Raw genomic sequence first — 27,158 nt, 5'->3', positions numbered from 1 at the left:
GGGGTTTTTGAATGAATGTATTAAACATAATTTCAGCAAGATCAACAAATGTTTTCACGCTCCACATCTCTCTCTCTCTTTGTTTTGCTAACATGCATGTATAAAAATATAATAAAAATCATGTTCCAACCATTGTTTCATTAAGTTCTTGTAATTCTCTTAAATATTTCATATGCCTATAAATTAAATCCATACACAATACAATCACAAAGACGCTTCAGCATTATTTGTTTTTGATATGGTAAACATTATGTGATACTTTATCTTTCAATACTTCAATGCTTATAAGCATTAAAAATATATATTTGCATGTATTTGGTAGTTTATGCTTTATTTTGTATTCATAGATTTATAGACGTGATTTGCAGTTTTCATTAAAAAAACAAAACACTTCCCAGCACTAAATTAAATTTACATTACATTAACATTTAGCAGACACTATCCAAAGCAACTTACAAATGAGGACAATGGAAGAAATAAAATCAACAAAAGAGCAATGATACACAAGTGCTATAACAAGTCTCAGTTAGCAGTACATGTAGCAAGTTTTTTAAATTATATAATAAATAAAAATAAAACAGATAGAATATAAAAAGAATAGAGCAAGCTAGTGTTAGAGGCTTTTTTGCTTTTGTTAATTGTATAACAAATAAAAAAGCTTGGTGCAATGCCGAAAAGTTGCTGTGTGGCGTTCTGTACCTCTAATAAATAAATAAAAATAAAAAATAAAATAAAACCCCGATCTGAAGATTTATATAGCCTACTGCTGAATAAACAGACGGAGGTAGCACAATCGGAGCGGGTAGCACACAACATCAGAACTCCGACAGCAGTTATGGATATACAACGTATGAAACATATCAAGCTTAATATTCATATTTATATGCACTCCAGATAGACTAGACTACTTACCCTTCAATGACCTCATTAGTCCCGTCCCCCTGCACCGCAACCCAGTTCTGATGGGCTCACAGCAACCCTCCTTCACATCAAATAAATGTCACTCCCTGATATTGTGTGATGTAAATGTCATAATCTATTAAAACATTTATTTCATATTATTATATACAATCCCTTACGAAAATTAACAATGTTATTACTATAGTAAATGTAGGCTATAGTAGGCTAACCGTGTTTTTTGGGCGTTTTTATTACAAGTTGTAGCCTATAACCACAGTTTTACTACAAATACCATAAACTATGGTTATTAAACACGTTGTGCTACACTTTGTTTTTACCATGGTTTACCTATAATAACCATGTTTTTTGGTTGTAACCACGGTTAATTTTTGTAATGGATATTTTCATGTTATTTTATATCTTTTTATTTTACGGCGTGTATTTGTGAAATGATTAGGCTATAGATTTAGCACACACCACATAATGCTGTGCATTTCAAGGCGCTTCAGTAGACCTTTAATGTTACCTATGTTTTGTCAATGTTAAAATTATTTTTAATATATCAATAAAAAAGTACGACAGGCTTTTACTCTAGTCTTTATCACTTTATTAAGATTAAGCAAAACAAAATGACAAATGTTTACTTTCAGAAGCCGTCACGTATAGGCTTGTAGTAAGCGGTCTCTTGCCTGGAGACTCAATCAGGTAACAAAAAGTGTCAGGAAACGACACCTCTGGCCATCCAGTCACAGATACTGTGCGGACAGTCCAACACAATACGGCTCAGTCGAGCAGCAGAAATGATTTTATGTACACCATTCTGGGTCAACACCATGCTTTTCCAATGAAAGGATCGTTTTCCCCCATGCTGACTCCACCCACACAGGTATGACACGACACCGACCAAGTCTATATATGAAGAGTTTGGTTCCAAAACTCGATAAACGGCATTTAAAAAAAAAATTGGGTTAACACCAAAATCAGTATTGTATCTGGTCGGTATTGAAAAGTCCATTTTTAATTTTACGCAAAATGCGATACCCGTCGTGTCATTCTGTCATGTTTTCTCCATTTTTCTCCCAAACGCGACAAACGCCAGTCTTCCTTCTCTGCAGAATGCGATAAATCCGCTCAACCAATCACAGCACACCACTCCACGCAATGTAGACAGTAATGGCGGCGCTCTGAATACACCTGACATCAGAGTTGTACTCATCTACTTTGTGATCAACAAACAAACAAAAAGGGCTGCACGATAAATCGCATGTGATTGTCATGCGCATCTCATCAGTAAAGCTGGTTCTGTGATCTCCATCACGTGCTTTCAGATGGAGCGGCATTTAATACACAGAGCCGTAGATCACTGACAAGCTATGCAATATCGTGTTCATAATTGCAGATGAATCGCATTCGATAATGAACGCGATACTGTGTAGCTTGTCAGTGTAAGTGTTTTTATTAATGCCATTAATGATTTTGTTAATACAGCGTATAGGACTATTCAACTAAATGAATGTAACATGGCAAAGATGAATGCACTTTTGGAAGTTGAATGTAAGGGCAAAAAAGGGTTCTTTGGGCTGAACCATGCTTTATGTATGTTTAAACATTAGGCTATTTAAAATGATTATACTACATTATATACATTATATAATTGTGTTACTTCGACACACCTTTATTCTGACGAAAATAAACTTAAAATTTACATCTGCACTGAATCAACCGATTAATTTATACCAACAAACTGATCAGGCATAAATACATGTGTACTAGCAGTGTATAAAAGCAATCATTTTAAATCTTATTATAAATCATAACTCCCATGTCTGTGTGTTGAGTATTTGCTGAGTTACAGTTCATTTTAGTGACGCGGGTTAGTCTCACGAACTCCATCTGAGAGATCAAAAGTTAAGGGCGACCTAAGATCGGCCATACCCACAACTTCCAGATCTCTGGACGTGGGTGCCAAATTCTGCCCTGAAGCTGACACAGCAGGTCTTTCCTGACTGGAATCTCTCCCACGGATCACCCTCCAGAAGGGAGACCAACTCTGAGAATCGCGTCTGGGAAGGCCAGAACAGGGCTACTAGGAGAAGGCGGACTCCGCATGTCTTCACCCTGCACAATACTGCTGGGATGAGCTTGACCGGAGGGAATGCATACAGCTTCATGTCCGGCTTAGGGTGCGCTAGCGCATCTATCCCCAGAGAGGTAGGATGAGAGAGGGAGAACCAAAGGGGGCATTGGGTTGACTCCTGAGACTCCTCGCCGAATCGTTCCCAAATCTGATCCACTGTCCGGCGGTTCAGCATCCATTCCCCCGACCTGAGTTTCTGTCTCGACAGAAAGTCCATCGCTAGGTTCAGGACTCCTGGGACATGGACCGCTCTCAGGAACAAAAATTTGTCCTGTGCCCAAAGAAGAAGCTGGCGCCCATGCCTGTTCAGGGTGCGCGATCGTGAGCCCCCCTGGCGATTGATGTGAGACACCACTGCCATGTTGTCCGTCCTGACAATGACATGAGAGTGCGCCAGGACCGGGAGAAAGTGAGTGAGAGCAAGGTAGACCGCTCTCAACTCCAGGCCGTTTATGTGCCAAGCTAGGTACTTGCCTGACCAGACACCGCAAGCCGGCCTTCCCTCGAAGACCACCCCCAACCCTGAGAGGGAAGCATCCGTCGTTATCATTTGGCGACGGTAGACTACGCCCATACTCACTCCTTTCCAGAGAAAATTGAGGTCGCGCCACACTAAGAGGGCGTGGAGACAGGCGCCTGACACTCTTAGTAGGCGGAGGGACGGCCAAGAAGGCCGAACACCCAGGAACTTCATTCACCAGAGGAATGGTCTCATATGAAGCAGCCCCAAGGGAAGAACCGGGGAAGCCGCTGCCATGAGGCCTAGGAGCCTGCAACACAGGCCCACTGACACGCGACGGCCTAGCCTGAAGCGGGCCGAGCACAACTGGATGCTTTCTACCCGAGCAGGGGCCAGATGGGCCTGCATCGAGGTTGAGTCCAGAGAGACCCCCAAAAATGTGGTCTGCTGGGCTGGAGTGAGCACGCTCTTCTGGCCATTCAGCCGGAGGCTAAGCGCGCAAAAGTGGAGAAGGAGAGAGTCCGTGACGAATCAACTGCTCCCTGGAACTGGCTAAAATTAGCCAATTGGAGTGTGTAACTGAACTGGATCGTATGAAGTATCCAGGGCGACACTCTCGGCAGGTGCCTCCAGGCATGGAGGAAGGCCGACAGAGGAAGCAGAGTGGAACATATCAAGGGGGATATCAACATGGGGTCCCCGCTCTGGACGTCCCCCTGAAGGGAGGGACATGTATCCAGCCGAAGCAGAGGAGAGCTCATAGCGTCCTCGTGCATGAAGGCATGACCTAACGAGGCCATAAAGGCAAGGGCAGGAGATACTGACGCAGGGGGAAAGCGCTGGGCGTCCCTTACCGTATGTACAATGTCTGCAACCTGTAACAACTCTGAGGGGAGAAAACTTGAAGCATCTCTTACCTTCAACGATCACCGAAGAGGGGAAGTGGCTTGCGCTCCTCGAGACGTCCCTGGCTGCGAGGATGGCGCAGGTGGTAGAGGAGAGCATCTCAGAGATGGACAGATACATTTTAGCGGTATGTCGCGACCCAACAAGGCGGGGGAAACTCTGCTCTTCCTGGTACGCATATCAGGAGCGACCCGAAGAAGCCGCCGCAGGGTGCTTGTTCGGGCTTTTTAAATCTACTTTCCTGCGGGGGCACTGGCGAGTAGCGGAACAACCACAAGCTCCCCAGACCGTGTATGGTGGGGGATGCATCGGATCACTCACTCTACCGACTGGCTCTTTTCTGGGGGCTGGGCGCTCCCTAGAAGACGAGGCAGAGGCCTGTTCGCGTGCACGACGTGGCATGAACTGCTTAAATGCAGCTGACTGCGTTTTAGCAGCCCTGAACTTAACGAGGACGGTGTTAACCGCATCGCCGAATAAGCTAGAGCTGGAGATCGGGCGTCGAGGAGGAAAGCCTTCTCCTTTTCCCAGATCTCTGTCAGATGCTTCCAACCACCCACGCTGTATGCTTAGTAGCACGAAGAGCTAAGTCGGTAGCCCTGCGAAGCTCCTTAACAGTTTCGGGGGTCACACCGCCCCCCTCATCCATCTCCTTCAGTACCTCTGCTTGGTAGGCTTGAAGGATGGCCATAGTGTGGAGAGCCGTGCCTGCCCGTCCCGCTGTCATGTAGGACTTTCCGACCAAAGTAGAGGTGGTTCTACACGGCTTGGATGGATCAAGAGGGCGGGACTTCCACGAGGGGGCGGAAGTTGGCGAGAGGTGCGCAGCAAGCGTGTCCTCGATCGCCGGAACCGCGGCGTACCCCTGCTCCACAGAACCAACGAGGTTGGTGAAGTCAGCGGCCGCCGCATTAGTGAGGCGGGAGGAGAAAGAAACCTGGAAATCTAGTGATGCAGGTCAGGGAAGAAAGGCAGCTTTCTCCTCGCCGGCCGCGAACCAGAGCCACTGAGGAAACGCTCGTTGAGCTTAGATGACTGGGACTTGCAAGGCTCGTCCGGCCAATCTAAGCTCAACTTCTCAGTGGCGCGCGCCAAAACGTCCACGAGTTCAGTATAGGCCGGAGAAGGCGGGAGAACGTTGAGTGACGCGGCTCCGAAGTCCTCAGAGTCAGAGGCCACAGTGTGTAAAATATCCTCCAACCCAAAGGAAACGGCATCCCGTGCCTCAGGGCTGGGTGCAAGACAGCCGTGAGAAAACTGGACCGGAGAATTCATGCAGTGACGCCCAGGCGATGGAGGGAGAGAAAGTGAACACTGCTCACTCTCCATAGCCTCGAGCTCCACATCCAAACTCCAGGCCGCGGCTCCGCGGAGGGAGGAGGCCTCCGGAGCAGCGCGGCAGGGGAGAACGGCAGATTCCCGATCAAAAACCGTGAGTCTAGTGCGCAAGGTTTTAAGAGTACAATTCCTCGCAGTACTTGCAGTTAGAAATGCCAAAGATAGCGTCTTGTGCATGGGCCAGGCCCACACATCTTACGCACTTACCATGCTGGTCGTCACTCGCGAAGAGGCGAGAGCACGGCGGTTGGCACCGACTAAAGTCCATTCCACTCACCGCTAGGAGAATAACAGTTCCACAGATGCGGTCGCTGAAGTGGAAAGAATCCCAGACTAAAACATCGTCAAGAAAAAAACGTGAGAGGCAAACGCTTCTGAAGAGAGGAAAATCTGAGGATAAGATGGCGCAAGCGTGGGTCTATGTCAATCACGTATGACGTAGGGGCGGTATCTCGCGCCATCAGCCAATGAATTGACGTGATTCTATAAGGGCTTCAGACAATCATCACACCTGGGGGTGTTCCCATTGCGTAAGCTACACAGCGTTGAGTGAACCTATGAAAGAGAACTCAATCAGCTAATCTTAAGTTACTGATATCTTCTTTTTTTTGTATTTTCCACCTTTTATCATGCAAGTTATTATGATTGATTGATAAATAAATATTTTGCACTGTCACTGCAGGTCTTGACTCTGGAGTGCAGCATTACTTGTTTGGTCATCTACATTCAGATGAAAAACACCACACTTCTCTCAAATTCAAGTAAGTTTTAATGTAATTGTGAGAGATTCTTTTCTTTTTCCTATTGTACTGTACTCTCCATAGGTCTAATAAATGTTTATCGGACTTGTATCCTCATTTTAGGATGTCAAGCCTACTCAACCACAATACTATGGTTAGTCTTTTAGCTCCCTTTTCAGTGTGGTTCACCATCTTTCATGGGTTACAGAACTGGGTTTATAGGTTTATAGGAGAATGTGGAGTAAATACTCAACATTTATTTAAGGTAAAGGGTAATGACCTGGTGGTGAGATGCAAAATAAGAGTGTCATTAATATACTATTTGATGACAAACTTTTCACATTCTAATTTTACTTATGCATTTAATTTTTTGTTATTATTTTTGCAAGTTACCTATTTATTTGTGCAAGTTAACATTCAATTGTTGTTGTTTTTTTTTGTTTTTTTTTGTGGTTTCTAGCAATCAACATATTTGTGACTGACATGTTGGATGGGTGAGTAAGGCGGAGGGGTTGAAAAACAATATTCCTAAAATGGAGAGTGCTATTTTAGGTTGACAGGTAAAAAAAAAAATATATATATATATATATATATATATATATATATATATATATATATATATATATTTTTTTTTTTTTTAAAGTATAAAAATAAAGAAACATGGATTTATGTTAATCCCTGTAACTATTGCACTATGAATTGCTGTGTTATATATTGCTTGTCATTGTAAATGCTAATAAAAGTGTCTTAAATGATCACACAACTCCTTGATGTCTTATGCTTATAGTTATTTCAGTTTTTCTAGTGATAAAGTAGCTATATGAGCTGTTTAAGTCTTAAAATTTAATTAAAATAAAACAAAAATTTAATCCCAAAAATTATCCCATGATGGGAACCCCTAAAGGGTTCTATATAGAACCATTTTTCCTGGCTACAAAGAACCCTAAAGGGTTCTTTTGATTGAACCCTTAAAAAGGGTTCTATATAGAACCTTTTAGGGGTTCCAAATATGTAGCGCCTATATGAACCTTTTCTTCTAAGAGTGTAGGCTATTTTTAGTCCAGTGCCTGTACATAAGATTAGTATTGACCAAGTTCAGAGGCTGTCATATGTGAATCAACTTGCTTTGTTGTGTATTTTCAACAGTTTCAATGTGAAAAATAACTTTTATATTGATTCAATAGATTGCATTTTGAAAAAAAAAACTAAAAAACCCCCCAAAAAACATGTCATGGATTTATTGCATTGGGGGTGGGGGGGGGATAATCTCTTTTTATAATATATCTCAAAATGGATTTATAGCGTTTTGGAAGTTTTTTGAGTGAGTGGGTCGACAGAAGGAAATAAAATAAACCAAACAATATATATATAAAAAAATGAAAGCTAGTGTGCCTATTTAATTAAAAATCCATAGGCTATATTATATATTTTAGAATATTACATAATTCATCAATGCCCGTTTGCCATGTATAACACACCAACCAATCATGATCTGGCACAAGTTCAAATTTCATTGGACAATAATGTGAAATGGAGCGGTCATTTTCCGTTCTTATTCATAAATCGGTTGAAAATTACATGGGACTGACGAGCTTATTTGTGGAGCGATCTGGATCTGCGGTTTGTCTCATTTTATAAATTACGTCGCTGAGAAAACGGATGTTAAATGACTACAAAAGCACGGCGCAAAACCATGCAGTGCCAAAAGTCGCAATAATGGTAATCAGTATTCAATTCACTTAGCCTCCATTTATGATGCACCGTTTCCTCTTTCGTGAAACTATCATAGTTAATGAAGCCCAAGTGCCACCTACAGGCCTATCATGTGAAGTGTAGGCTGGTGAAATGGTGGCAAGGACTTTATCATGTTACCATTTTTGATAATTATGCAGCATTATGAAAGTGTCTTATGCTCATCAAGCCTGCATTTATTTGATCAAAAATACAGAACAAAACTGTAATATTGTGAAATATTATTACAATTTAAAAGAATGTTTATCTATTTTAATATACTTTAAAATATAATTTATTTCTGTGCTGCAAAGCTGAATTTTCAGCATCTTTACTCCAGTCTTCAGTGCATGATACTTCAGAAATCATTCTAATGTACTGATTTATTATCAATATTGGAAACAGCTGTGCTGCTTTTTTTAAAATAAATTTAATTTTTTATTGGAACCCATGATACTTTTTTTGGGGTTCATTGATAATTAAAAAATTAAAAAGAACAACATTTATTCAAAATAAAGATGTTTTCTAACAATATCAATCTTTACTATCAATTTAGCAAATCTTTGCTGAATGAAAACTAATTTCTTTCAAAAATAAAAAAATAAATAAAAATACTGACCTCAAGCTTTGTATATTGTTACAAAAGTTATATTTTAAATAAATGCAGTGCTTTTTTTTTTTTTTTTTACTTTTTATTAAATCAAAGAATCCTGAAAAAAGTATCACAGGTTTCCAACATTGATAAATCAGAATTGCATAAAATGTATTTTAAAGTTTATTAAATATTTGATCAAATAAATGCAGGCTTGATGACCATAAGTGACTTCTTGCAAAAATATAAAATAGTAATGTATCCAAACTTTTGACCTATAATTTATTTTTATTTTTTTTACGTTGCCCCTATTTTACATTTGAGCACCTGCCCCTGAGGAACCCTCTGCACGTCCCTGTGGAGGAGGAATACCAGGCATGTGCACATGAAGGCTGCATCCGAAACCTGATAAACGCTGCCTTCGGAGGACACATGGCAAGGTAGGAAGGCATCAAGGCACGTCCGAATCCAAAGTTAGCTTCACTTCCTGTCTCATGAGATACCTTCATCTGATCAATTTTTGAAGGCAGCATAGATGTATCCTTCGCTGCCTTTGATATCCCACAATCCTGTGCGTTCCATTCCGTGACGGTTGAGCTAAAAAATAAATTTGCCGTCTGAAAGTTGCGTTTGGTGGTTAGTTTGTGTGTAAATGTAGATTTCGGATTAACCTTTTGCACTTTTGATGTTATTTCTAACAAGAAATTAGTATTATAGTAATTAAATCTTTGTTTAGTTATCACCAAAACTCGTTCTATTTTGCTGTAGATCATTAAACCGTTACGCTGCCTCAGAAGCCTGTCCGAAATCAGTTTCGTGAGGTGCCTTCGTGCAAAAACGCTGCCTGCAAAGTCATTGCTTCATAAGTTTTCAGATGCAGCCACAGACATCAAAGGGTTCTTGAGCACCTGCCCTTTTTCTCCCTCGAGAGGAAGTGTCCTTTTCTCTGGGGAGTGTTTTTTTTTTTTTTTTTTAAATAAATGAATACATGTATGTGTGTGCATGTGTGTGTTTCTGTTTGCGCTTAGATTTCCCTGTCAAACAAATAAAAAAAATCAAAATATCAGGTCGGGTCAGGAAATGTTGAGACTTTCTCTGCAGAGAAACACATTGTTCGGCACATGCACATCACTGACAGGCAGAGAGCCACAGATGTGAAGCCCTCCCTCCCTTCCTTTCCAGCTGCGTTTGTCTTGGTGTGGAGGTGAGTGGTGATGAACAACAGACTAAGCTACCTGTGCCTCGAATTTACAGCTAATTATCCAAAAGACAAAAGGCAATTATAGTTAATTTGTCTTGCTAACATCCATGACTCATGAGAGAGCTACCATGTAATGCTGGCTACACACCACAAGATAATCGGGCTGATTTTGGGCCGATTTCTCCCCTTCTGACAATCCTAGGTAATGTCCCGATTATCTTGGTGGTTCTAAAGATTATCTTCTCAGATTTTCCTGTGGTGTGAGGTGTGTTAAGAGTGACTGAATCTGCTCGGAAGAGCGTCTGAGGCGCCCCGATCGCGATTCGTAAATATTCAACATGTTAAAAAATGTCACTACCTTGAAACGGTGTCTCTACTTTGATAATTGATGATAATAGTGCTCTCAGGTGATTGTCCAGGTTAAGTTCTTCATGGCTTAAGAAGCAGCGCACGACCAAACGGTGAAAATAATCACCGAACACACCGCCATTTTTAACTTGAATGTGGGAGACTTCCGGTGTCATTCGCTTCCGGTTATTTTACCTCTACAAAAAGATTCCGTTATGCTACTTAACATAGCAAACTGCCATTTGTTATATAGCCTATACCTTTTTTAATTTATAATCATCATCATAAACACTGTCACACGATTGAACGTGACTCTATCGCCCCCTTGAGGACGGAGGTTCGTGACTGTATTTTTGTTACTGTATCAGCGATAGATATTATATTGAAACGGCGCGCATCAAATTCAAAAACTAACCGAAACTAGTTTCAGATGAGCCGAATAATGACTGACATTTCTCTGACAAGAAGACAGGCAACTAAACAAGGTTTTCATCGTCAGTATCGTGTATTTATCACACGTGAAAGAGCATTTATAGGTTGTATAACATTTTAACTTTAAAGATGTTTGTTTTTCAAATGTAGCGGTAAGATCCTCGATGACAGTTACACGCGCTGAAAGATGTTTCTTTATTAACGTTACATTATTATTTCTTCTATAATACATTCATAAATTTAAAATTGTGCTACATACTGTATATTAAAACGGCTTTTTAACAGACATTGTCTAACTTAAAAATTAACCATAAACAGTAAAGAAACATTTCCAGTCACAAACAGAGGGGAAAAAATGGATTACATTTAGTAATAAATAATCTTTCCATTGATGTATGGTTTGTTGGACAATATTTGTCTGAGATGCAACTATTTGAAAATCTGGAATCTGAGGGTGCAAAAAAAATCAAAATATTGAGAAAATCACCTTTAAAGTTGTTTAAATGAAGTTCTTAGCAATGCATATTACTAATTAAAAATTAACTTTTGATATATTTACAGTAGGAAATTTACTAAATATCTTCATTGAACATGATCTTTACTTAATATCCTAATGATTTTTGGCATAAAAGAAAAAACAATAATTTTGACCCATACAATGTATTGTTGGCTATTGCTACAGATATACCTGTGCTGCTTATGACTGCTTTTGTGCTCCAGGAACACAAATGTGTTCAGTAAATGGGCCTCTTTTCTTTTTTGCCCTCCTTAATTGTGTTGTTGTTGTAGGACATTGTCTTAGTAACTAATGGATGATTAATCTAGAAAGAGGAGGTATCTGTGTCCTTGTTGAGGATCTGAGAGGCTGGAAGAAGAGATAGCATAAGTATAGGAAAGACTAATATTTTTGTGTTTTGAGTTTATTTTTCTTTTCTTTTCAGAAGATCTGTTTTTTTCGCTGCTCTGAATAGTGTATCTATTGCTGTTTTTAGATATGAACACTTTGAAACGACACGAGGATCCATGGAAGGTCTATAAGGAGGAAACACCCAGCACCACTCAACAGTAAGTGCGTCTGATTTTTCACATCAGTTTATCATATGCACAGCATTACTGCTCACAGACATTTATGCATGCAATTTGGAAAAGAAAGATCTATTTTTGCATAAAGAAATTGTTTCCTTACAGTGTATTTGTTTTCTACAGTTGTTACATTTGAAGTGCTTGGGATGTGGCTTTAAGCGTTTTGTTTGATTTAGATTCAAGATGTAGATTTATCGGACAATGTAAAGAATTATCTCTTATCAATATCAACCAAATTTCCACATCCATGCATCCCTATGAATTCCTATTTGAATGTAAAGAACATATTGCCTACTTGCAACCTGTACAAAGTTTTACTCACCTAGAAACAAGCAGAGGAAAACACCTGGAGTCTGTGAGTATTTGCATATTAAATGGATTGAGTCTAGTGTGTATTTGTTGAGGAACAGACATGTTATTTAATGCAATCATGTGTGATTTTTAAAGCTGTCCAGCCGTGACTGCTGTGATTAGGGCTGATGTTTAAATCAGGAACTTTTCCAGCTCGTTTAGGTTTGTTGTCAGGTTACTCAAGGCAACAAGAGCGTGCTTTCATGATAAATTACAGAAGCTTATTGACTGAGGAATGTCATTGATTTCACTGCACAGTGGAATGGATGATCTCTGTTGCGGTGTCTAAGGAACATTGCCTTGCTTGGACATGCCTTTACATATAATTCTTATAGGAAAAGAATAATGCAAACAAACATTCAAATGTTGATGGGCTTATTTTTTGTATTTAGAATATAAAAATCAATATTTTCAAATCACGTTACATATCAGAGACAAATTATGGTCTAAACTCAACTGATTTTCACCTGGAGTGTGTGGTACAGCATACAAGAAAAAATATACATTTTTTTTTCCTTTTAAAAATTATTTATATATATATATATATATATAATATGTTATTTTATATTCTTGTAATTTCTGATTTATTTTTTGTTTTATTTTTAATCTGTGTGAACAATTTGAACGTAGCTTTGTATATCTAATCATTAGTCTCTAATGCATAATGATTTATTTGTAGTTGTTATTATATTTATTTATTTTAATTATCATGACATAGAATATGAAAATTTACGATTTTGTTAATGTACACATTTGCAAAAGTGTGGTTTGTCAGTGTAACAAACAATGGGTTGAATATTGTATTAGTACTTAATAGCCATATTACAGTTTTATTAATTAAAAATAAAACTGTAGAAAATGCTGTTTGATTGGACGCATGGCTATTAACATCAGCATGGAAATAAATAGGAAGCTTTTTTTATTTTAGAACTTTAAAAACATAGAAGTTTAAATTTCTTTTTATATTATAATTGAGCATGATTATTTAATTAGTTGCATTTTTTCCTTCCTTTTCACAACTCTTGACATCAGCATGAAAATAAATTGGGCAGCATTTTTTCTATTTTACAGGTTTCTAAGCATAGACGTTTAGAAGTTTTATTTGATTAGTTGCATTTTTAATGCTTTATAAAACGGCATTTAAAAAAAATTAAAATCCACAACTCAGAACTCAGAACTGATGCAACCTTTTTAGGGTCATGACCCACCAGCGGATGCACTGATATACCGTAGACACATTGAGAAAGTAACTGCAGTTGTTTTTTGCTCCACAGGAGGTCTCCGTCTCTCTTTCACACAGACACTGTCTGTCTCTCCCTGCTTCTGCTCTGCTGGACTCTCTCTGTGTCTCTTTTTCTCCATGCATTTCACGGAAATCATCATTTTGATAAATTACAGCTGCTGTATAACTCATATATGCATATATGTTTATTTCACACCACATTTTCCCTCTCCGCTCCATTAAATCTGCAGTTTCGCCGGCCGGAGCGCCCGTCTTTTGGAGTCGCTGCAGTCGAGTCATCTGAGGTCACTGATGCAGTCGTTCTTCAGACAGCGTTCAGTGAGATCCAAACCCAACAGAAGAGTCCGAGTCTCGGCTAACTCCATGAGTTTTGAGGATTTCTTCTCCTCTCTGAAAGAAACGACAGGCCAAGACTACCAGAGAAGTGACGTGGAGGAGTTATTCAATGAGGCCAGTGCTCTTCCATTTGTGGTTATCTACTTCTTTAACTCGTCAGGAGCCACTGAAAAGACAGACTTCTATGCTGGTCGTTTCACTAATAGAGTTGCATGTACTCATTTGGGTCCTGCTTTATGACAGGTTTGTCTTCTTTTGTACAGATGGACATCTCTTGTGATGGTTGGGTAGGATGGCAAACGTTCCACAACTTCATACTGCAGCATTACAAGCATATTAAAGACTCGATGTGGGCCTGTAAAAATCTGCCCATCTCACAGCCTTCAATACACCACTGTACCTACAACAAGGTGACAGCTGACACATTTCTGCATCACTTTTAACTTAGTGTTGCCTTGACAAAACCATCATTCTATCTATCTATCTATCTAGGTAACAAATGTCATAATAGTTTAAACATGATTTAAAAGGTTACAAAAACATTTTTACTTTGTTCTTCTTGGGCTGGGTGGTATATCGAGTTTGTATGATATATCAATATATATATATATTTTTTTTGTTTTTGAGTGCATTTGAAAAGTAGGAAGAAAATTGCCTAATATAATTAGTCTGTGCTTTAGTTTTTTTATTTTCATTTTTAGTTTAGTGATTTTAACCCCTATTGGAAATTATATAGCATAGTGTACTTTCAATATAGGGTAAAACAGGTCTAAAGGCACACCTTAAGAAAAAATGTGCTTTTCACTATGCCCATAATGTATGATTGCAGAAAAAATATATATGTTTGTATTGAACATTTATGGAGCAACAGACTTTGTGTGAAAATAAATCATACAAGTCGTTTATTTTGTTTAAAAATCTTATAAATGTATGAGGTGGCAAGGGGGGCCTTTTTAAGGCACACAGTATTGATACAAATACTTAAAATAATTTTTTTTTTTTTTTTTTTTTTTTAATAATGTCTAAGTTAATACTTGTTCAAAACAACAACTTTAGCAAAATTTGTACTATTTTCAGCTTATTTTGATAAATAAAAGAATTCATTTTTGTTCAATCAATATACTGTCATAAAAATATGTTAATATACAAATATATTTTAAAAATACAGAAACTATGAAAATAAAGATTCTGAAAGCATTGAAGGAGATCTCATAATAATTTGATATAGATTTACAGTAATAACAACAAATTATATTTTATTATATGATATGATTAATATCATGCTTTTAAATAAGATGGTTTCATTATGAGCATGGTGATTATTTCTAAGGTGGACACCCAACTTAGTATATAATATTTACTATCTGAATCTAACCATGTCATGTCAACAAATGGAAAAGTCAGACTTCTATTTATTATCATGTTAATTATTGTGCCTTTAGCCCCAACAGCAGGGGCGCTTTTCACCCCAAATACCATACTTTTACATATTCTCCCGTTATTGAAAAACTGTTGTTTTAATTACTTTAAATGATTGAAAATAATTAAGAAGACCTTTGTTTCAATTTGATTCTCATTTGCTACTTATATCTACAACATTTTTAAAAACATCAAATATTAGATCAAGTAAGCACAGAATCAGCTTTGCGCTGCTACCCACGATCGCATCACGGATCAGCCAAATTTGCACGTGCATCTTAAAAAGCCGATGTTTTAGAAAGTGCTATGACAAGTTTTTGTGCCATCTAGTGGTTTAGTGGATAATAAAATTAAAGGTCCCTTTTACCCTGGGGCACCTTTAGCACCGTCATACCCTATATGTTTTCATAGTGTTTATGAATATTTTTTTTTCATCCAAAAATGTAGAAAATACAGAGATGTATATCTTATATTCAACCAGAAAATACAGAGATATGATTTTTTGGCCATATCACTCAGCCCTATGTTCTACTAACTTTATATTCACTCAAAATATAATGCTATTTGAAAGCTTATCTTTACAGTAATATTCTAAAAACAATAAAATGTCCAGTCTTGTTCTTGTGATTAGAATATTAAAGGTTACAAAAACATTTCTTAGAATGTTCATCAAGTATAGATAACATTAAAAGTACGCAACGAGAATGTTAATCTCAGAAAATTTTCTCTCAATATTCAGAGAATGTGTATCAAATACTAATAATGTTATGAAAACGTTAACATTTATATAACTTTTTAAAAATGTTAGTGAATCTATCTATCTATCTATCTATCTATCTATCTATCTATCTATCTATCTATCTATCTATCTATCTATCTATCTATCTATCTCTTAATAATGCCCATCTATCTATCTATCTATCTATCTATCTGTCTATCTATCTATCTATCTATCTATCTATCTATCTATCTATCTATCTATCTATCTATCTCTTAATAATGCCCATCTATCTATCTATCTATCTATCTATCTATCTATCTATCTATCTATCTATCTATCTATCTATCTATCTATCTATCTATCTATCTATCTATCTATCTATCTATCTATCTATCTCTTAATAATGCCCATCTATCTATCTATCTATCTATCTATCTATCTATCTATCTATCTATCTATCTATCTATCTATCTATCTATCTATTTATAAATAATGTCTGTCTATCTATCTATCTATCTATAAATAATGTCTGTGTATCTATCTATCTATCTATCTATCTATCTATCTCTTAATAATGCCCATCTATCTATTATCTATCTATCTATAAATAATGTCTATCTATCTATCTATCTATCTATCTATCTATCTATCTATCTATCTATCTATCTATCTCTTAATAATGCCCATCTATCTATTATCTATCTATCTATCTATCTATCTATAAATAACGTCTATCTATCTATCTATCTATAAATAATGTCTATCTATAAATAATGTCTGTCTGTCTGTCTATCTATCTATCTATCTATCTATAAATAATGTCTATCTATCTATCTATATCTAAATAATGCCTATCTATCTATCTATCTATCTATCTATCTATCTTTATATTCTTGTTGTTCATTAGTGTTTTAGGTTCATAGAATGTGAGATTTCACTGTGTTTTTACCACTCTAATTGTAAAATCACTCATTACACCAGCAAGAGCCAATCGTGCGAGTCTTGGCTTTGAGTCAGTCTCCACCGATGCGTTACATCAGCGTCAGCAAGAGAGGGACTCTCATTGTGTGGAACAGACATCTGAACAACATAAAGCCTTTGGAGGTGACATATTAACACTTAATTCACAGAATGATATGTTTACATTTTGTGAGTCCAAAACCTCTCCCTCATCCCTGCAGATGTGTGCCGGCCCCTTCAATAAAAGGCAGTATCGTAAGAGGTTCCAGGGCTGGACCACCGATGCTGTCTACATGGGAAATGTTCACAAGATTGCTGTGGCGACCCTGAGCAGGGGCATCCACTTCTTTGACATTACCACCACATGCAGTTTTGAGCAGGTTCACTTGTTCGGTATGAGCCAACAAGCCTGTCAGATGTAGGCTAGAGGTTCGATTTTCTGCTTACATGTTGACTTTGTTGTGTTCCTCTCTCTGTGTTTTTTTTTTTCAGGACTGAGTCATATTGCTACTGCTCTGTCTTATTGGTATGACATAGAGGTAGGCTGCTGACATTTCATGCCCCGGTGTTGAACTTGAGTTTATTTTAAGCTTGCTAATTCTCCAAGCTGGTTTGGTTTTGTTTTAGTTTACCGTGAGTCATGTTTGATCTGCGTCTCCAGGCTCCAGGAGAAAAGTGTGTGTTGATGTGGGGCGATGACAGAGGCTCTGTGAATTTGCTGTGGTTTCTTCAGCCTTTCAAGGGGCTCTTTGAAATGCCTTTTACCAACCAGACTGGCCCAGTTCAAATCTTTATGCCAGTGAGTGTGTGCATTTTCATGTGAGGATGAGTATTGTGCCAAGACAGCTTGGCCCTGAAAATGTGTTAAAAAATAATAAAGTATATGATAAAATGACCATATTTAAAGGGGTCATGAACTGCCTTTTTCATTATTTTGTACTGTTTTCTGAGGTCCCCTTATAATGTTATAATGATTTTTGCATAAAAAACATCATAATTTAGAAGTAATAAGCTATTTTCTGTCCTGTTTTTAACCCCCCTCATCAGAACGCTCTGTTTGAATAGGTGTGTAAACGCTCACTGCTGTGATTGGCGCAAAAACGCATAAATAACTCAATACATATCAAACGATCTGTAAGAAGAGACAAAGCAATAGTTACTCACACTTGTGTGTTGCACCAATATAGTCGCACAGCATCGTCTTTTAGCTTCAGTCTTTCTGAAAATCCTGTCGAATTGTGCCTTGTTCGTAAACGAATCCGCAGTGAAATGAAGTGAACAAAGGACCAAGTTCTTACTGATGCGGTCTGGATCTTCATTCAAAATAAAGTTAATTCACTCTTTCCTAATGATGGGATCAGAAAGAAGGCAACGCAAACACTCTTTTCCCACAGCTTGGCACTGCACAGTGTCTTGTTGTCTTTGGAGCATCTTTATCATTTGGTTTCTCTTGTTATTTACATTACATGTGCGAATCAGTGGGTGGGGCTAAACAGGCAGTGATGTAGAATCAGTGGGCGGGGCTAAACAGGCAGTGCTGTAGAAGCAGGTGTTGATCTTCTTCTGCGGAGGCGGTGCTTAGTCACACTATTACATCATAGAGTAGAACATTCCACAAGCTGTTGTTTTGGCAGACTGCCTTCAATATAAGCTGTTTTTAGACTAAGGACAAAGTTTTGAGTTCTGAAACTTACAGGATGTTTTTATAGTACAATGACCTCTTATCTGTCAAAATATTAAGGGAATTTTGGTTTCTCAGTTCATGACCCCTTTAAATCTATTTCTTCTACATCTAAAATTGTGTATTGTAAAAATGATTTCATGAATACAGGATATACATGCACACAGCGCACTGGTCTCCTATCAGCACATCCCAAAAATCCACAGCGAGCCGATCAACAGAATCCTGTATGAGCCGCATGATGAGCTCATTATTACTTCATCAGAAAGTCCAGCCAGCTCTGTGGTCATCATTGACGTCAGTCAGAAGAGACAGGAATACATCTGGAAAATAGAAAAGGTGATTATACAGTATATAATATTTGCAATAATGGTGCATCTTATTCTCTGTGTGCCATATTTGTGTGAGCCAGGTTTATAGGATATTGTAGCAACATACAGTATATACTGTACATAATGTGCACATGATCAACCATGCCATCCAATCATTCCCACTGTCATAGATAACTGGGTAGACAAGACAGGTCAGTCAGATAGAAAGGAGATCATGCTTCAAAGGGATGTTGTTTTCTTTGGGAAAGGACAATCACAGAGCATTTAAGTCTAAATACACACTTATGATTCAGAGAGGTTGTTGTTGTGGTTTTTTAAATTGAGTGTCCAGACCCAAATAAAAAGTCTTCAATTTAGTTGTTTTGACGGATTTATTACAACAGACTATTCCCCAGCATTTTCCATTCTGTAATATTCAGAGAAGTAATAAGCCGCCCCCACAGTAGTCACAAATTTAATTGCTGGAGAAAAAAAAAAAACAAGTCTAGATATTGTGTAAAACAAGAGTATGTGACTCACTCTAGTCAGACTAAATGTGACCCTGGAGCACAAAACCAGTCTTAATGTGTAGCAATAGCCAGCAATTTCAAAATTATAGATTTTTCTTTTATGCCAAAAATCATTAGGATATTAAGTAAAGATCATGTTGCATGAAGATATTTTGTAAATTTCCTACCGTAAATATATAAAAACTTCATTTTTGATTAGTAATATGCATTGCTAAGAACTTCATTTGGACAACTTTAAAGGCGATTTTCTCAGTATTTTGATTATTATTATTTTTTTGCACCCTCACATTCCAGATTTTCAAATAGTTGTATCTCAACCAAATATTGTCACATCCTAACAAATATAAACACTAAAAAATATGACTGGTTTTGTGGTCCAGGGTTACAAATAACGACACAACGTTTGAAACCCTTTCACTATGTCTTCGTCTCCTGCTTCTGCTCCTGCAGGGAGTCAAGTGTTTTGACTTCAGCTTCTCTCTGGGGCTGCTGGTGACTGCTGGAGTGGGTTCTGCTGTCAGACTGTGGAACCGCTATGTGACCTCCCGCCCAACTGCGGTTCTGCGCAGTCACCAGACCACAGTGGTGGATGTGGTTATTCACCAAGCATTGGGCAAGATCTTCAGCTACTCCAAGGATGCTGTTAGTTTTCCTCCTACCAGATGTCAGCGTGCAAACAGAGAGAGCTATATAAAAGATCCTGCGGTCGGATTTCACGAAATTCTCAAGAAGAAAATTCTTAAGATAACTTCCAAGAAGTTCCTAAGTGCAATTCTTAAGAAATTCTTAAGACGTCCTCATGTATTTTGTTAAGAACATTTTTTACAAGCTTTGACATTGATTCTGATTGTATTGAAGAGTCCCTGATTGAAAATCATAAGCGTGCGCAGAATTATTTGCGCTGTGTTGTGAGTGAATGCGTCCTGTGTTTGTGTGCACACTGCTGAATGCTGCCTTAAAAATATAATTTCTTAATTATAGGCTAAAATTAAAAACAAGGTCCTTTTTGACTCGTTTTTTAATTACTGAATTGCAAATTCAGTTAAAAGTTATGTCACGCATAATTATGACCAATCAGTGTTTAAATTATTAATCATTGTGTCACTTCAGAGAACTCATGCACATCCCTAGTTGTAGAATTATGTATTATATGTAGCTGTTGTTATGTTTTAATTCTTAATCGCAACAATTAATTCGAAACAACCCATGAAAATATCTTATCTTGGTGGATTTTAGACAAGTTGGAGGTTATCCTAACTTTAAGAAGTTATGTATGATGGTTTTTAAGAAGATTTTCAAGAATTTGAATGCACACGTTTTTCTCTCAGGCCTCTGAGATTGTTTGTTTCTTCATCAGAACAAATTTGGAGAAATTTAGCATTACAAACACAAAGCTTTTGTCTTCTCCAGATGTTAACTGATGGACTGGAGTGCTGTGGATTATTGTGATGTTTTTATCAGCTGTTTGGATTCTGACGGCACCCATTCACTGCAGAGCATCCATTGCTGAGACACTGATGCAGAGACACATTTCTACAAACCTGATGAAGAAACAAACTCATCTCGAATTGCCTAAGGGTTTTTTTGCATTTGAAGTTTCATGCCAGTTTGACGGCTGTTGGCATGAGAAATAGAAATCATGGAAACGCCTCTCTTAAATGCAATATAAGTCAAAGATAATGCTCCGGTTTCTCTCCGTGTCACCTTTCAGGTTCTGAAAATATGGGATATTCCTTCTCAACAATGCTTAAAGACAATTCTCCTGCAGTTCCCAAATATCCATCTAGGCTTCACTCCAGAGCATGGCAGCTTTCCTCTGCTCCTCAGCCTGACTCCAGATCCTATTCTCCTGGTGACCTGCAGAGAGTATCTGGCCACGCTTCATCTGCACAAGAGCGAATCCAACAGCAGGTCTGGGATTTACACCTGCGCGCTCTATAATCCTCATCATCAGCAGGTTGGTGTTTGGGTTCGTTTGATTGATGGTTTGTGGACTGAACATTATAGGTTCTTATTTTAACGTGGTCTAGGTAATCACAGCCTGCGCCGACTCCACATTGACGGTGTGGGATGTGAAGACAGGCATTAAGAAGATGGAAATAAGGAACGCTCACGGTAAGGAGGAGGTCTCCTGTATGGCACTAGATGTACATCAGCGCAGACTGATCTCCGCAGCCACCAATGGCACTATCAAGGCAAGTCTCACAAGTCGGGACACATTAATAATTGCGAATTTTAATCCTTTGAGGCGAGTCATTTCACTCAGCGGCCTTCTTTGAAACGCCTCTCGGACAGCTATTTCAGTCATGCAGGGTGTTCACTAAGCTTACAATTAAATTTTATATTTGAAATCACCAATGAAAACTTAACAATAACTGTCTCTACTCAATCCAAGCAGCTGATTCCTTAACCATCTTCAAGAAACGGCTAAAACACATCTCTTCCATCTTCATTTGACCCTCTAACTCTAGCACTCTCTATTCTAACTCTATTTTATCTGTTTTCTTTTTTATTAAAAAAATAAACACTTGACCTTCTAACACTTGCGCACTGTTTTATATCTAGTTTTCTTTAAAAAGACAAAAGTCATTCATTTCTGTGATGCGCAGCTGTATTTTCAGCATCATTACTGCAGTCTTCAGTGTCACATGATCTTCAGAAATCATTCTAATATGCTGATTTACTGCTCAACAAACATTTCTGATTATTATTATTATGTTGAAAACAGCTGAGTAGAATTTTTTTCAGGTTACTTTGATGAATAGACAATTCAGAAAAACAGCATTTATCTGAAATAAAAACCTTTTGTAACATTATAAATTTCTTTATCGTCACTTATGATCAATTTAATGAGTCCTTGCTAAATAAAAGTAATAAAATCATATATATATATATATATATATATATACTGTATATATACTGACTCCACGCTTTTGAATGGTATAGTGTATAATGTTACAAAAGCCTTTTATTTTAAATAGTAAAAATATTTCACAATATTACTGCTTATACCTTTACAAACAGAGTTTCTAAATACATTCTGAGGGTGCAATTAAACTGTGATGACTGAAATGGTGAACTGCTGCTGACTGGCCATTTTTTTTTTAGTAACGTGTGCATTCTCTTGCTATAGGTGTGGAACTTACTGAATGGTCTCAATCTTCATAAACTAGAAACCATCTCCAATGCAGAGGTCACCGGGATCATCTGTCACCATGACAACCAGCTTCTAGCCACAGGCTGGAGTCGACTGATCGCTCAGTATAGCATTGCGTTTTCAGAAGTAAGGGCCAGTTTGTGTCTCAACCATACACACTTTAATGGCTACTTAAAAGCAAAAAGGGCTTTCAGCCAGAATATACACATAAAGTGCATTTTTTCTGGTTCTGTTCGACTTGGTGTGTGCTTTTGTGGTCATACCTTGAGACGTCTCTGACAACAAAGTGGGTTTTAATGGTGGTCTGACACAGCAGAACTGGAGATCTCAAAGCCATTTACTGAAGTGTATCTGTGAGTACAGGACATCTATGTAAACGCAGACCTGTCCTGGAAGTCTGGTCGTCAGCACGGCGAGGATATCCTGGCCATGGATCACTGTCCAGGCCTGGGACTTCTGGCTACTGGGAGTTATGATGGAGAGATCATTATATGGAGCCTGGCTCTGCAGAAACCCATCACACGACTGCAGACACACCAGCAAGAGAAGTCAGTATGAAATCAGACTGCAAAAAATTGCATTTTCCTTGCTTGTTGGAAATACAAGATTTTACGTATTAAGTGCACGTACTAGACACTGAATTCCTTCCCAGTGCACCTAAACTATTTTATAACAGCTTGCTAGCCAATCCTAAAATGCAGTTCATTTACAAATATAAATCTAGCAAAAACAGCGTGTTTGGTTTCAAGGGTCAGAGAGAAGGTGAAAAATGAGGCGAAACTAAATGTTTCTGGATGAATAACCACCACAACTAACAACATAAGTGGGAAAATAGTACAATAAAATGTAGAAAAAGTGTACAAAACGGCCTCTTTATAATATCCCTGTAATGTGCATAATAACCTTGCAATATATATAATATCGTTAAAATTAATGTTGCATGATTATCAGTTAAAATTCCTATGCGCTGAGACCTGAGATTCATTGCAAACAATGCACAGTAAGAAAAAAAGTATAAAATGTCTATTTGCACTTTTTGGAGTGTGTTTTAAAGGGAAAACTGCTATTCTTTCGACTTAACGTTGTAGTTTAATTCAGTATGTTAGTTGCTGTTACTTTGTAATCATTCATAAAATTTAGCAATTTATTATTTTGCAAAGAATATTCTTTGAACACTGATTTTTTTTCATTGTAGGATGCAGATTATACATTGAAGTGGCAAACCAACACAGTGCAAAAATTATATTGCACAATTAAAGAATTGCATTTTATTAATATTATCATAAAATGCATGCCTAACAATTCACACAAGATTAATTTTGCTATCCTTACAAAACATGCTTGTTTGGTTACTTGTTTTTGTTTTATTGTTTGCATTTAACAATCCTGCAATAAATCTTTGGATTGTGAATCAGCAGTTTCATGCAGAACCACTGCATTAAGACAGGTCCTGTTGTTTGTATGTTAGTTGATGGAGTGAAATAATGTGCTTCTGTGTGTGTAGAGCTCATCTGCCCGTTCATAGACTGCTGTTCCTGCAAAGACGAGCCCAGCAAAGTCATTTGAGAAGCGGCGCTGTGCTGCTTAGCTCACAGAATGGATTTGTCTGCTGGTGGAGCGTCTGTGGGCCCAGACACAACCACGGTAAACATAATAACTGAGAGCAACTGATGACAACTTCACACATCTCAAACACTATAATACAGACCGGTTTAAATTGCACTTCAGAAACCACAATATACACTGTAAACTGCCAAAAAAGTCTGGAATAATTAAGATTTTTAATGTTTTTGAAAGAAGTCTCTTCTGCTCACCAAGGATGCATTTATTTGATCAAAAATACAGTAAAAACTGTAATATTGTGAGATATTGTAACTATTTAAAATAACTATTTTCTATTTTTAATATATTTTAAAGTTAATATTGGTTTATTTAGTTGTGTAGGGCACTACATTTTCTATTCAGTATATTTAAAAATATTTATTCATGTGATAATATGGTGATTTGCTGTTTCAATGTTAAAAATGTTTTTGCTTATTATTTTTGTGGAAAACTTGATGCACTACCATTAAAAAGTTTGGGGTCGGAAACTTAAAAACAGAAATTAATACTTTTATTCAGCAAGGAAGCATTAAATTGATCAAAATAGACATTTATAATGTTACAAGAAAATCTGTTTGAAATTTTGAAATTTTCTATTCATCAAAAATCCTGAAAATGCATCACTGTTTCCACAAAAATATGAAGCAGCACAACTGTTTTCAACAGAAAAAGAAATGTTTCTTTAGCAGCAAATTAACATATGGAATAAATTGCATTTTATAATATATTCACATAGAAAACACTTCTTTGAAACTGTAATCATATTTCACTGTTTTACTGTATTTATGATCAAATAAATGCAGCCTTGGTGAGTATTATAGATAGTATAGTATACAATAGAGCTGTTACTCACAAAAGTCCATCAGCTGAAACACACAGAGCAGTTGATTAATGATTTGTTTGGTCAATCGTTTCTGATGCAGGACAGTTCTATGCGCCTGATGGATCTGATGAGATTGTGATGGGTTTAAGCACAGACCAGGAAAATAGTCTACTCGTCACTGGAGACACAGCCGGATTCATTAAGGTCTGGGACATCTCACAGTACGCCTTATCCGCTGCAGATACGGAGGTATGGAAATTAATGAGCATGTTTACATGCACACCAGTAAGCTGATAACTCACAAATATCAGCTTATTAAAATAACCAGCTTTCCCTGTTTACATGCACATCAGTAACCTGACATTGCAAGTAAACTGCGTTTGCATGAATTCATTAATAAATCAGATTATTTCTCTGTAGTGATGTCAAAATATAATAATTTGTATCTGACTCCGAGCATTCCATACATTGTCAGTTGTGATGTTAAATAAAGCTTGCAACATGTCAGCGGGAAACTTACAGTACATAAGCAGCACAGGTATATTTGTAGCAATAGCCAACAATACATTGTATGGGTCAAAATTATACATTTTTCTGTCATGCCAAAAATCATTAGGATATTAAGTAAAGATCATGTTCCATGAAAATATTTTGTGAATTTCCTACCGTAAATAAATCAAAACTTCATTTTTGATTAGTAATATGCATTGCTAAGAACTTCATTTGGACAACTTTAAAGGTGATTTTCTCAATATTTAGATTTTTTATTTTTTAGCACTCTCAGATTTTCAAATAGTTGTATCTCAACCAAATATTGTCCGATCCTAACAAACCATACATCCATGGAAAGCTGATTTATCTACAAAAATTGACCCTTGTGACTGGTTTTGTGGTCCAGGGTCACATATTATCCACTCATGCAGTTATAAATGCAGCATTTTGACTGAACCACTTCTACTTCTGCTGCATGAGATGAGTTATGAAAGACTCTGCATTTGTGATATATTCCTTCTTTCTTTACTGCAAAACGTTTGCTCTGTCTAAATGCGCTTATCTGCAATAATGATGTGTTCCTGTCACGTATCACACATGCACACTTCGGTAAGGCGACAGAAAGCAGCTTATTGCGCAAAATTGGAGTAAGAGGCTAAAAATGTACCTGTGTCGACCAGTTTATGCTTACGCTGTTTATGACCTCACTCAGATAAAAGAACATGACCACATGTATTTTCGGCTTATTAAGCATAATCAGCTTAGGAACGTGCATGTAAACACGCTCAGTGTTTCTGCATTAGGATAAATGGCTGAAGGAATCTCAGCTTATCTTTCTGAGCTTGTGTGTGTCTCTTTCAGTCTGCAGAAGATCTGCCCTCGCTGTTGCACTCTTGGAGGGGTCATGAGAGGGCGATAGTGAGCAGCGAGGTGCTGGCGTACGAGTCGAAACTTTTCGTTCTGAGCGTCTCGGTGGACCACAGGGCCTGTCTCTGGACCTCTCAGGGATGTTGTGTGGGCTGTTTTGGACAGGAACAGCAGTGGGATTTGAGCAGCCCAGACACTTATCAAACCAACAGGTATAATCAGTGTTAAAGTGCCCCTATTATGGGTAGTGAAAGGTTCATATTTTGGTTTTGGGAGTCCCCAACAACAGGTTGACATGCATGAAAGGTCAAAAAACACTTTCATTGTCTTATAATATGCATTTATTTTTACCTTGCTTGCTCAACGATTCCCGAACGATTCGCTCAACGATTCATTTTTCCAGACCCCTCCTTTGCGTGACGCTAATCTGTGGTAATTGGACGATTGGTCATCTCGCCTGTAAGGCCTGACAAAGCAGTGTTTGTGAGCGCAGTGCTGCTTTGTGTACAGCGTTACCAGGGAAACCGCTATTTTACCACTTCAAAAGCGGCAAAAATTAATTTGTGGCAAAAGTGGCAAAGAATGAATTTGCATTTTCTTTCAGACCAACGCGAAAAGATCAACAAGTGGGCGGCAATATGCTAATGTTTCATGTTGATGTCAATCTGAAACGGCTTGGGATTTGTTTTAAAAACGACTCGTTTCAATGATTCAGAGTCGACTCTTTCTTTTGGGAGACAATAACTTTATACACGGTGCTCTTTCAGATTTATAACTTTGCAGAATGTTTTCATTGA

General features: G+C 37.7%; 1 protein-coding gene across 8 annotated transcripts in view; it reads left to right on the top strand.

Annotated features, from left to right (window-relative positions):
* Positions 1-9,808: 9,808 nt before the first annotated feature.
* The window catches only part of LOC131550632 (WD repeat-containing protein on Y chromosome), a 25,972-nt gene continuing 8,622 nt past the window's right edge, over positions 9,809-27,158 (top strand). The window contains exons 1-17 of one of the 8 annotated variants that reach the window (XM_058792893.1): positions 9,809-10,008; positions 11,778-11,850; positions 13,693-13,912; positions 14,062-14,208; positions 16,920-17,042; positions 17,120-17,291; positions 17,391-17,437; positions 17,560-17,717; positions 18,747-18,918; positions 19,871-20,062; positions 21,132-21,377; positions 21,451-21,615; positions 22,554-22,703; positions 22,941-23,125; positions 24,082-24,221; positions 25,103-25,251; positions 26,356-26,573. In XM_058792893.1, the coding sequence (XP_058648876.1) occupies positions 11,780-11,850; positions 13,693-13,912; positions 14,062-14,208; positions 16,920-17,042; positions 17,120-17,291; positions 17,391-17,437; positions 17,560-17,717; positions 18,747-18,918; positions 19,871-20,062; positions 21,132-21,377; positions 21,451-21,615; positions 22,554-22,703; positions 22,941-23,125; positions 24,082-24,221; positions 25,103-25,251; positions 26,356-26,573 (2,555 nt within the window). In that variant the 5' untranslated portion in view covers positions 9,809-10,008; positions 11,778-11,779. Of the gene's footprint in view, positions 10,691-10,745; positions 10,890-11,652; positions 11,672-11,777; positions 11,851-13,692; positions 13,913-14,061; positions 14,209-16,919; positions 17,043-17,119; positions 17,292-17,390; positions 17,438-17,559; positions 17,718-18,729; positions 18,919-19,870; positions 20,063-21,131; positions 21,378-21,450; positions 21,616-22,553; positions 22,704-22,940; positions 23,126-24,081; positions 24,222-25,102; positions 25,252-26,355; positions 26,574-27,158 lie in introns of those variants that run through there. The other 7 variants (XM_058792889.1, XM_058792892.1, XM_058792890.1 and 4 more) reach the window with 7 other exon arrangements.

Source organism: Onychostoma macrolepis, chromosome 12, assembly GCF_012432095.1.
Source record: "Onychostoma macrolepis isolate SWU-2019 chromosome 12, ASM1243209v1, whole genome shotgun sequence".
Taxonomy (NCBI): domain Eukaryota; kingdom Metazoa; phylum Chordata; class Actinopteri; order Cypriniformes; family Cyprinidae; genus Onychostoma; species Onychostoma macrolepis.
The sequence above is the reverse complement of the archived record's forward strand: the minus strand, read 5'-3'. Positions and strand labels throughout refer to the sequence as shown.